The sequence below is a fragment of the Ceratotherium simum genome, chromosome 23, assembly GCF_057802395.1.
Source record: "Ceratotherium simum simum isolate JZ-2026a chromosome 23, ASM5780239v1, whole genome shotgun sequence".
NCBI lineage: Eukaryota > Metazoa > Chordata > Mammalia > Perissodactyla > Rhinocerotidae > Ceratotherium > Ceratotherium simum.
In genome coordinates, this window is record NC_141922.1 from 1,814,119 (window position 1) to 1,825,078 (window position 10,960).

Below are 10,960 nucleotides of genomic sequence, written 5' to 3' on the forward strand. Positions count from 1 at the left end.
GGGTACTCGAATCTGAGACTCAGGACCCCACTCAAGGGAGCACGAGGCTGCCTTCTGAGAGCTGGGGGCAGGCCCAGCCTGGGGGAGCTGGCCGGGGGCCTGGGCTGGGCGCCTGGGCTGAGCCCTGGGGGAAGGGGTGCACAGGAAGGGCAGGGTGGGGAGCCCAGGTATGTGTGGGGTCTCTGCCCTTAGAGGCACAGGGAGGATACTGAGACAGGGTCCCACCCAGCACCTGATGGAAGTGCAGGGGCGGCAAGCTTGAAAGCCCTCCGTCTCCAGTGGGCGGGAGCTAGGCTCTTGGCAATCCTGGGGGAAGGGCTGTAAATTAATAGGGAGAGATTCAGCCCCTACCCCTGCCAGGGTTTGACTCTGGCCTCTCCCCAGGCCCGGAGACCCCAGGCTCCCCGACCCTCACTGGCCCTGGATCCTGGGCCACTAAGGTCTAGGGATAAGTGTTGCTGGCGAGGTGGGGATCCCAGTGAGATATGGGGTGGGGACGTGAAGGAGTGTGGTGGAGACCCTCAGGATACCTACCTGTTCTGATCCCAGTGGGACCCTGCCAATCCCTCTGGGCAGAGGTGGCCAAGGGCCCCTCCCCACCCCTGCCGTCTAGGCCTTAATATGAAGAGGGAGCCAGTGCAGGTGGAGCGATTGGAGCTCACCCTTCCAGCCTCTGAAGGGTGCCCACCCCCAGCCCAGGCCCGGAGGGCTACCAGTGTCCCAAGTCCTGGACCCGGGCCAGTGCACACTGTCCCTCCCATGGTCACTGGGACTGTCAGTGTGGGACCCGGAGCGTGGAGGGGCACACGGGGGGCTGGCGGCACTCCCGCAGGTGGGGTCTGGGCGCTCTGCCGCGAGCACCCCTGGCCTGGTGTGAAAGCTGGGCCTGGGCAGAGCTCTGGGACCCGCCTGGCCGATCCCAGGCGCAGTTGGGCTCTGGCAGGTGCCTGCTCTTCTTGGCTGCCTCAGTGTCCCCAGTGGCTTCTCGGGTTCCCTGGAAGAGGGGTCCTGAGGCTGGGGGAGGGGGAAGAGGAGGGGTCCGAGGGGTGGGTCAGAGTGGCTCAGGGGAGCCCTCAGCATTGGTGTCCCCTCAAAAAGGTCAGCTATGTGAGAAGGGGTGGCTTTTTCTGTTTATCACAAGGAAGGGCCCTGGTGCAGTTCCACAGGAGTCTCCTGAAGAAGCAGGTGCACGGCCTGAGTTGAGGACTGGAAATCTGCAAGTGCTGTGCCTGGAAGAGGAGCTCCGTGAGGGGTGTGCGCAGCCCGCGGCCCAACCGCTCTGGCTGCTGTGAACGCTCCACTCCCCCCGCCTGCTGGTTACAGGGACGAGGGCAGATGGTTAGTGCACACAGGCATCAGCCCCCGGGGCCAGCGGGTTCAGAAGGGAGATGGAACAGCCTGGGAGCCGTAGGCGAGGGAGCAGGGGCAGACATGATGGAGCTGAATTTGGCTAGAGACATGGGGGCTTCACCCAGCACCTGGATGCTGAGACTGGGGAGTCCGACGACTCCTGGCCAGAGTGTGCCCGGGCCAGCCAGCAGAGCACCTGGCACCTCACTGCAGCCAGGGCAGATGCCAGGCACAGACCACCAGAAGTGCTTTCCTTTATTTTGCCCCTCCTCTCTCTCTTCCTGTATCCCGCACCCCTCCCCTCCCTCCCTGGCCTCCCCTAGGCTGCAGGAAATGGAAACTCAGAGCTCTAGGCTCCTCCCCCCCCCGCCCCCACCTCCTTCTGTTCTAGCACAGCCTGCTCCTCCCAGCCTGCCACCTCCCCAGGGAGGGGCAGCAGGAACCAGGCTGGACCACCAGCCAGCCCCAGGAGCTCATGCCTGCCTGAGGGGACTTTGCCCTCCAATTCAAAGCACAAGGAACGCCCCCAGGAGGTCAAGGCTGCCTCTGACCCCAGCCCTAAGGGGACTTTGTCCTCCAACCCAAAGTAGAGGGAATGCTGGGCCTGAGGGTCACAGACTCAGTGGGGCAAGTGGCTGCAACTCTCCGAGCCTGTTTCCACTTCTGACAAGTGGGCATAACCATACCCATCTCTCAGTGAGGTTGCAGGAAGAGGAATAACAAATCAGACTAATGTCACCTGAAAATAGCAGGTGCCCAGAGGTGGAGGCCTGGGTTAGTTTCAGCAGAAGGAGCATGCAATGCGCAGCGTCCCCTCGCCTGACCCTGCCGCCTTGATTCACGGGTCTCAGTCCCTTTAGCAAAGTCGCTTGTGATTTATTTTGAGTGCGGAATGCAGCGAATGTTTTACGTGGGGACGAGAACTCCTCAGAGAAGCATCATCCGGGCCCACAGTTACCAGCGTTCCTGGGGCACGTTCAGATTTCATCCCCTTGAATTCTTTTCCTTGCTTTTGTTTTAATGCTGGTCTGATGCGCTCAAGTGAATCACAATTTCACTTCCCACTGAGTCCCCACCAGGCTGCTCTGATGTGCTTCCGGATCCTTCCACAAGGTGTTGGCTGTGCCTGCGTCTCCTTCCCATTGTCGTTGTCCCTGCCCCACCGGGTCACCCTGATTTCCCGGAGTGGACCCCTCCTCCTGCCCGGCTTGTCTGGGGGCCCTCCCTCCCGCGGGCTCCATCATGGCCTTGGTGCTCGGCCACGTGCATGGCTGGCTGTCCCAGTTTGGTGGCGATGAGGACACTGCCTTCGTGCGCTTGACAGTGCCTGCCCTGATCTCAGGGACCACAGGAGATGGGCCAGAATCTTGAGCCCCCACTGTGACTACCATCCCACCCCACGGGACAGTGTTCCTCGGACCCTGGACACAGGCACGTCAGGGCTTCTGGCTAGCCTGGGACAACCCGGGTGGGGAGGCGAAGGGACCCAGACCTGCCACATTCCTTCCTGCCATCTGGGAGGCCTGGCAGAGTCCTGAGGAATCGATCCATCTCCATGGAGCGCCTTGCTTCAGTCGTTCACTACCCCTTGTTTTCTGCCCACCAGCCCAATCAGAGAAGCCCCTTGGCTGCCAAGTGACACTTCACTGACTGCAGGGCCCCGCCTTCCTTGGTCCTTGCACAAACCACAATGAGCTTGCAAAGGGGAAATGAGCACGAACAGGGATGGCTGGGGAGAGGCACCCCTGCTCTCCGGCCAGGGTCTGAGACCTTCTCCAGGGCATCCCCCCCCCAACTCCTCCCATAGGCCCCTGGGACGCATGTCTTGCTCACCCACTCGCTGAGCTCCTGCCGTGGCCAGGCTTTGTGCCCTCCTCAGCCCGCCGGGCCCAGGCATCCCGCTCCCCGAGTCCCAGAGCCCTGGAGTGGTGCCTGTCCCACGTGCATGCCCCTGCCGAAGCCCATTCCTCCCTCCTACGGTCCTGCCTTCCAGATGCAGGCGGACCTCTTTCCCGGCTTCCCAACCTCCCAGGCCAGTCCTGTCCTGAGGATGAACTTCCCACATGGCCCCGCCAGGCCAGGGGCAGGAGAAAGTGCAGAACATGAGGTGGAAGTTCCCTTCTAGGCTGTGGACTTAGGGAACCCCTCTCCCCAACTGCCCAAGTGGGCCTCAGTGTGGGGCGCTGCCATGGGGATCCCCGACCCCTCCACACTGGGGGCTCCGGATCCCTGCCGTGGCCTACCACATAGCAGGGCCCTGCTGGGAAGGGGGCTCCCAGGCGGGTGGGCCACACAGTCACAGCCAGAGCAGGAACATCTGTGTTTATTTGAGGCACCAAAGCAGCAGGAGGGCTCCACTGTGGGAGCAGAGGGTGCGGGGGCCACAGCGGGATCTGGGAGTGGGAGCCGATTCCTGGGTCCAGCAGCCTAGACCTGGAAGCAGTGGAACCCGTTCCCCACAAGACTGCCCTTGAAGTGAGTGAAATGTGGGGGACGGAAATGCCAGAGAAAAGGGGCTCTGGTGTTGGAGCTCTCCCAGCTGCTACAGCTGGACTCCTGACACTTCCCCCACCTCCCCGAAACATGACCCGACACGGCCACACACACACACCTGTCCACACAGCTGAGCGTGCCCGCTCACCCACGACCACAGCACGCTCCCTCTTCTGAGAGGCAGCAGCACGAAGCACATCATCCGCACCGTCTGGGGCGGACAGGAAGGGGCCTGGGGCTTAGGTGCCCCTCCCAGTGTCCCTGGGACTCAGTTCCGACTCCGGGACCCTCAGGCTCCAGGGGGACCTTCATCTCTTCCCAGGTTTCCCAAGGAAGGTGACATCATTGCCCGGAAGTGAGGGCAGCTGGCAGGTATAGATGCGGGGGCAGGCGTGACTGTGGGGACTGAGGGCAGAGGGGGAGGGGTCAGGCAGGGTGAGGAGTTGGAGGAGGAGGCTCTGATATCCTTTTGGGGTCTGAGAAAGGCTGGGCTCTGCTTCCTGAGCTTCAGGAGTCCGGGCTGGGCACAGGGTCCCAGCGGTCAGGGGCCAAGCCGCAGCAGAGCCGACAGCAGGCTGAGCAGGAGCCCGAGGCCCAGCACGGTGGCGCTGGCCCGCAGCCCACCGGCCGCGCTGATGTTGCACAGGAAGCTCTGGCAGCAGTGGACGCCCACGGACGCCACGCCGAGATTGACACTTGGGGGCCCAGGGCAGATCGGGGAGCAGCCCTTGTTCAGGGAGTAGCCAAGATCCACCACGTTGCCTGCGCAGGAAAACGAGGTTGTGAGCAGAAAGGCAGACAGCCGGGCAGGGGCAGGGGGAAGCTGGGCCGCCAGGCGCCCGCACTCACCGATGCCCGCTGCGGCCGCCATGGTCACGCAGTAGTTGTCCGAGTCGGAGCAGATGGTCGGCTTCAGGCAGTACCAATTGCTGTTCTGATTGATGCATGAGAAGCACATCAGGGAGTGGGCTGCAGAAGGAGGGGACATGCTGGTGACACCGTCTCACCCACAGGGATGCCCTCCAGCATCTCTCACCCCCCCCATGCCTTCCAGCATCTCTCACCCCTGCATACTCCCAGACATTTATTGAGCAACTATTGTAAGCGAGGCCCCACGAAAAGATAATGACACCAGGGCTCCAGTGACATTCAAATGCATGGCGACAACAGTGTGTCGCAGGGCTGAGGCTTCCAGTGGGAGCAGGAGGGAGGAGCGATCGTTGGCTGGGGGAGAGAGGCCTATTAGGTTGCACAGAGTAGGTCACATGGGAACTGGCCTGAAGGATCCCGGGGGAGGAGAGGGAGGAGAGGAGGGCCGGGCCTCCCAAAGGCCTGGGGCCCAAGGGCTCTCACCTGGCTCCACACCCAGGAGGGCGACCAGCAGCACCAGCAGGAAGACCTTCATCCTGGAGGGCAGGCGTCCCGTCTGGGGTCTCAGAGCCAAAGAAGCCGGGTCTGCTCTGCAGCGAGACAGCTGGTTGGAGGGCCGCCGGGCTGCCCACCCACACGCAGTGCCAGGCCCTGGGGCCGGGACTTGCCAGCTTCCAGCAGCTGGGCGAGAACACAGAGGATCTTTCTGGCCCATTCCTAACCTGCCCGCACTCAGCGCAGACTCCTTCAGTGGAGACCCCTCCCAGGCCTGTGGCGCTTGCTGCTGTGGGAAGAGGGCACTAGAGGCCAGAGAGGACACTAGAGGCCAGAGGAGGGAACTCATTATCGTTCTGACAATCACAGAGAAAGGAGGTGTGAGGCTGAGGAAGTGGCCCCTTCCCGTGGTCCTGGGGGTGGGGGGATAATATTAGCTAACCTGCATCCAGAACTTTCCATGTGCCAGCTCGGTGCCTGGCATGGGGACCCAGGCTGGGCTGGGGGCATGAAGCACATCTGGCTGAGCACTAGCCTTGGCAGCATCTGTGCTGGGAGGGTGACGGGTGCTTCCCATTCTGTGTGTTTTTTAACATTGAAGACAAGGACCCCATAAGTATCTGCTAGTCCCCCATTTTGTGGCTGGGAAACAGGCTCAATGAGACGAAGTGGGGTACACCTAGTCACACCAGCGGTAACGGACACAGGTGAGCCCCAGCTGGGTGGGTGTGAGTCGACAGGGCTGCTCTGTGCCCTGCACCAGGACCCTTCCTTGGGCAGAGGCCTATGGCAGTGGGTGGAGAAAGCACTTGGAATGGGGCCAGCTGGGGTTCTGGTTCTGGTTTGGTAGGAGGCCCGGTGTGGGAGGAGGAGTCCACTGCCTTCTGCTGGGGACACCATGGGGGGGGGCAGGGGCACTCCAGGCCTGGGAGGAAGGAGAAGGCCAGAGAGAGAAGAGACTTTGGGAGGGGCTGGCTGCAGACCTCTCGGGCCCAGCCCCGGGCCTGCACTGAGGTCTCTGGTGGGGAGCAGGAGCCGCAGATGCTCAAGAACAGTGCTAAGCCCGGTTGGGGCCTGTTCCCCGTATCCAGGCCGTCGGGGAAGAAGGAGCCTCCATTTCCTCCTCTGTAAAGTGAGGTTTTGCGTGGAGGAGCCCTGAGCTGTCCTCAAGCAAGCCCTGGCATGCATGGCCACAGGCACAGCCAGTGTCTTCACTGCCCACTGCCAGGCACCCAACCAAGCAGGCCCTGTTGGCTGAGCTGAGGCACTGGCCAGAGTGGACGGACATTACTAGGGTCGAGGGGACTGATGCTTCCCGGATAGGCAGAGGGAGCCCTGATGGGAGCCAGTGGGCTGCAGGGGCAGCGCCATCCGGGACCCAGACTGCGCACTCCTCCCCCAGGCTCAGGTGGCTGATTTCCGGGAAAGCCGGCACCCGGTGACCCCAGGCCAGCAAGAGGTAGGAGCCTCTCCTGTCCCCCCCCCGGGCTGGGAAGGGACCAGGTGGCCCACCGCAGGGGACCTGGGCTCCTCAGCACCTCATATGCTTGCATAATCTATGCCAAACAGGGAGCTTTCACCTCTCTCCTGAGGGCCCCTGTCCCCAGGGGGATCCACCAGGGGAGTTAGCGCTCCCCTTCCTGCCGGCCCGCCGAGATCGCAGCCCCTCCTCAAGTCAGGAAGGCTGCCCCTCCCCAGTCTCCACGTGAGGGTCACGGGGAACCCAGGGTTGGGTGATGGGCCCCCAGTGTCTGCGCAGCCCTGGGCCACCCGGCCAGGGAAGGCGTCTGGCGGCGGTCTCCGCCCGCTCCCGCCCCAGATCTTCGGAAATATTCGGAAGGGCTGGGAGGCTGGGGGCTGGGGCTGGAGGCTCAGCCTTCTGGGGCCCGGCCCACCGCAACCCCCGACTCCCAGCCTCCCCTAGACCTCTCCTTGCCTCCTCCGGCGCCCCCTCGCTCGCTCCCTACCTCGCCCTGCGGGGCGCCTTCCGCCGTCCCCCCGCCACTCACCGCCAGGGGGACGCAGGTCCACGGCCTCGCCGACCCGCCGGAGCCCGCGGCAGCCCCACGCTTCCAGGCCTGCCGACCGAGCGCAGATGGCTGGGCGGGCGGGGGCGTATCATGGGGCGGAGCCGGGGTGGGGCGAGCCCGGGGGCGGAGTCGGGAGCGCGCTCGGGGGCGGGGCCTGCCGGCGCCAGGCTCTTCATCCCGCCGCCCATCCCGGCCCTGCCCACCCTGCCGACCCGAAGATGCAGGCCCCGCGGGCCCTCTCCTCCGGCGCACGGATCCCCGATCCTCCTCCTCCTCCCTTTTCCCCTCCTCCCCTCCTCCCCTCTTCCTCCTCCTCCGGCTAGCCGGTCCTCCTCGACCCCCGCGGGCGGTGACGTCGCGGCGCCTGGCGAGGCTGGGCAGGTGTGTGGGGGTAGGGCTCCCGCGTGGTCCGAGGCCCATAGGTGCCAGCTGCGTTTGGGGCTGAGCAGCGGGGAGGGAATGCGTCCGCGGAGGCAGATGGAGCAATGTTGGAATCCCTTCTGCAGGTGGGGTGGGCGTTCCCGACGGCGGACCGGCTGCGGGCGGTGAGGAGGCAGGGACCCTCAGCCCGGGCTCTCTGAGGCCGTCGGCTCCCGGCTGAGGTGTGAGCTCTCCCATGGGTGGGGGAGTGGGTGGCGACAGGACCAACTTAGGGGACCAACTGGAGGAGGGGGACTCTGGTTTCTGGGGCTTCCGAGGCAGCGGTTTGGGCCACAGTGATCCCCAGCGGGAGGTCTGGCAGTCTGAGGGCAGCGCTGCCTCCTATGTGCCTCCCCCGACCTGGGCCAAGACCCTCAGCCCAGGGTGGACTCAAGAGCCTCCTGTGTGTGCCCCAGCCCCCTGCCCAGTCTGAGGCCAGGGTTCCTCTTGCAAAGCCAGCCTGACCTGACCCTCCCAGCGCAGAACCTGGAGGCCCCGTTAGAACAGAGTCGGGCATCCTTAGCCTGACATCAGGCTCTTTCGTGTGTTCTATCCCCCATTACGTGCCTTTCCCTTCAACGAATATTAGCAGCGCACCTGCTGCGTGCAGCCTGCAGCACCACACCCTGCTTCTGCTTCTCGCAGTGGGGAAGGAGATCAGTGCGCAGCCTGCGGGGAGGTGGAGGTGCCAGGTGGGCCAGGGCTGCTGGGCAGAGGGTCTTCCTCTCCCGGGCCTCCGCCTCCGTCTCCGTGGGCGGTTCCATCCTCTTCCTGCAGAGCCCTCCCTTGGGGTTGCTGAGTCTCCGCCACCTGCTTGTCCCAGACAGTCACACTTCACACTTCTAAAGCGCAGTTCCTGTTGACAAGAGATTTTCACTTCCTGAGCTATATGGGGTAACTATAAGGGTTCAAAACTGATTGGTTTGAACTGAAAAGCCTGACTTATAGCCTATCAAACATACATTGTACATCTGCGTAACCATTAAAGAAAAGAATGCACTCTTTTAAGGTAAGAATGCACACTTCCCCTCCTACACCCTATTGGTAATGCCCTATTGGTAATGCCCAGATTAGTCCCTTTCCTGACGTTACCGTCACATTGACCTGCTGATTTGCAACTGAATACCTCTGAAATTTTGACAAAAATGTATCCTGGGTGTGTTTAATGTATGTTCTTTGTTGTAAAAAGATGTAAGACTGTACTGAAAACCATGCTCCGGAATGCTTTCTAAGGCCTTCCCGGGTTATAATCCTCACTCTGGCTCAAGTAAACTCACTTTATTTTGCCTATCTATAGAATGGTCATTGGTCATTTTGCGTCAACACTGTTGTGAGCTGTTGCCTCTGTTCTTTTCTCTCAGCCTTGGGCTGCAGTGATGGTGGGGGAGGCCCCAGGGGAAGGGGCTTCTTAACTAGACACGGGGGGAGGGGAGACAAGGAGAAGGGGGCTAAGGCAGGATGGCAGGGTGGCCGGGATGGAGCTGGGTGGGGAGAGGGACCCTGTAGCAGGGGACCAGTCACATGGGCAAGGTCTAGGGGTACATTCGGTACCATGTGAGCGTGCCTGGGTGTGTGAGTGAGCCTGCGTGACTCTGCATGTGTGGGAGATCAAAATTTGGCTACCTCAAAATATCTCTTTACCTTGATTATTTTCTCTGAAAGAAACTGTAACCTTCCCCCAAATTTATGCCTAAAAGTGACAGACTGGGAGGGATCTTGCTAAGGCCATTCTTTTCAAAGTTCTGTTTACCAAAACATTTACATTTAAAAGGGAAATCTCCATTTGTAAAGGTATCTTCCTTCTGTGCTGGGAAAAGGGGGGATGACCTTATCTCTAGAAACTGTTATCAGTTCGGAATGAAAGGACTTAAATCTACATACTCTTGGTTACTGATTTCTGTCTCCCTCCCCACCCCCAACATCCTCCTTTGCCTTTATGTAAATATATTTAAGGTGAAAAACCTCCACCATTTGTTGAGAAACTCAGTTTCTGGGGCTGCCGTGGCGTACCGGTTAAGTGCGCGGTAGGTGCGCTCCGCTGCTGGCAGCCCAGGTTCAGATCCCGGGGGCACACCGACGCACCGCTCATCAGGCCATGCTGTGGTGGCGTCCCATATAAAAGTGGAGGAAGATGTGCACGGATGTTAGCCCAGGGCTGATCTTCCTCATAAAAATTTAAAAAAAAGAAAGAAACTCAGTTTCCCTGGTTTCTCCCATGTATACATGTTATTAAACCTTGTTTTATTTTCTCCTGGTAACCTGTCTTTTAATTATTTGGCCAGCCACAAGAACCTTAAGGGAAAGGGCGGAGGGGGATTCTCTTTCTTCCCTGACACGTGGATGTGTGTGAGCGTGTGTGGGGTCAGGTCAGCTTCTCCCTGTGTGGTCTTCGTGTGACTCCGGGTGACAGGAGTGTGGGATCCATCAACCTGGAAGGCTTCGGGGGCTTTTTCCTTGGAGGCTGAAGGCAGGGCTCTGTGCGTGTCACGAGATGTCCTCAGCTGAGGTGTGGTGACATCCGTGGGGCTTCCACACCTGTGGGGCCAATGGCCCTGCTGTCCCCAGGGACATGCAGTAGGCTGTGGCCCTTCGTTACCTGCTTCTGGGTCTCACTTGTGGGGGCAGGAATGGCATCTGGGCAGGGCTGCCTCATCCCTCGCCCCCCAGCATCTCTCCCTGTTTTCTCCTAAGCTTTGGGCTTGTCCTGAGAAGGGGAGTGTGACGTTCCTCTGGAGTGCTCTGGAGCCCCTTGCCCAGCTGCCCAGAAGGGGATTGGATGAATTTCGGTCCCTATTAGGGGCACACATTCTAACTTGGTGCTGCCTATCGGTTTTTGTGTGGGCTGCTTACTTGCCGTCTTCCCCCAGAATGTCAGCTTTTGAGGACAGGGCACATCGTCTGTGCCCAGCCCCAGACTACCTCCAGCCCCCGGCACATGCTCGGCAAGTATTTTTGGGATGAAAGCATGAGTGGGCTTTGCCCCGTCCAAGCAGGACCTTGTCATTTGGAAAGCAAGCTACATTAGGAGGGGGGCTCTCATGATTTTGAATGACCAACTCATAAAGTGTCCCCAAGGTTACTGCCACAGCTCGGCCACGAGACTCAGACGTCCTTTGAAAATGTTGTGTCTGAACGTGCGTGGCTGAGGTATTTGTATAACGCCTGATAACATCTGTGGGGTCATTCTGAAAACAGAGGCAGCGAGACAGGGCTAGCTTCCTCGATGCCTGCTCTCGGTATGCAGTCCAGTTCCGGCATGTCGAGAGGGTAGTTGTTGTGGCTAGATGAGCCATGTCCTCGAA

General features: G+C 60.8%; 1 protein-coding gene across 4 annotated transcripts; it reads right to left on the reverse strand.

Annotated features, from left to right (window-relative positions):
* Window positions 1–3,657: 3,657 nt before the first annotated feature.
* On the reverse strand, window positions 3,658–8,428 carry LY6E (lymphocyte antigen 6 family member E). Of its 4 annotated transcripts, none has more exons than XM_087447365.1 (4): window positions 8,256–8,428; window positions 5,197–5,303; window positions 4,693–4,812; window positions 3,658–4,605 (listed from the first exon to the last, which is right to left on the reverse strand). In XM_087447365.1, the coding sequence occupies exons 1-4, from the start codon at window positions 8,420–8,422 to the stop codon at window positions 4,385–4,387; spliced, it is 615 nt and encodes a 204-aa protein (XP_087303491.1). In that variant the 5' UTR covers window positions 8,423–8,428; the 3' UTR covers window positions 3,658–4,384. The 4 variants fall into 4 exon arrangements, with proteins under 4 accessions (XP_087303491.1, XP_014652797.1, XP_087303492.1 ...); XM_014797311.2 differs by lacking the exon at window positions 8,256–8,428 and adding an exon at window positions 7,218–7,380; XM_087447366.1 differs by lacking the exon at window positions 8,256–8,428 and adding an exon at window positions 7,176–7,290.
* Window positions 8,429–10,960: the final 2,532 nt, after the last annotated feature.

Excerpts from the sequence above, each read along its gene's own strand:
- LY6E (XM_087447365.1), bottom strand. The coding sequence starts at position 8,422 with ATGGAACCGCCCACGGAGACGGAGGCGGAGGCCCGGGAGAGGAAGACC. Across the intron at positions 4,813-5,196 it reads CCTCCTGGGTGTGGAGCCAG|CCCACTCCCTGATGTGCTTC; the intron begins GTGAGAGCCCTT and ends CTCCTTCTGCAG. Across the intron at positions 4,606-4,692 it reads GGCGGCCGCAGCGGGCATCG|GCAACGTGGTGGATCTTGGC; the intron begins GTGAGTGCGGGC and ends TTTCCTGCGCAG.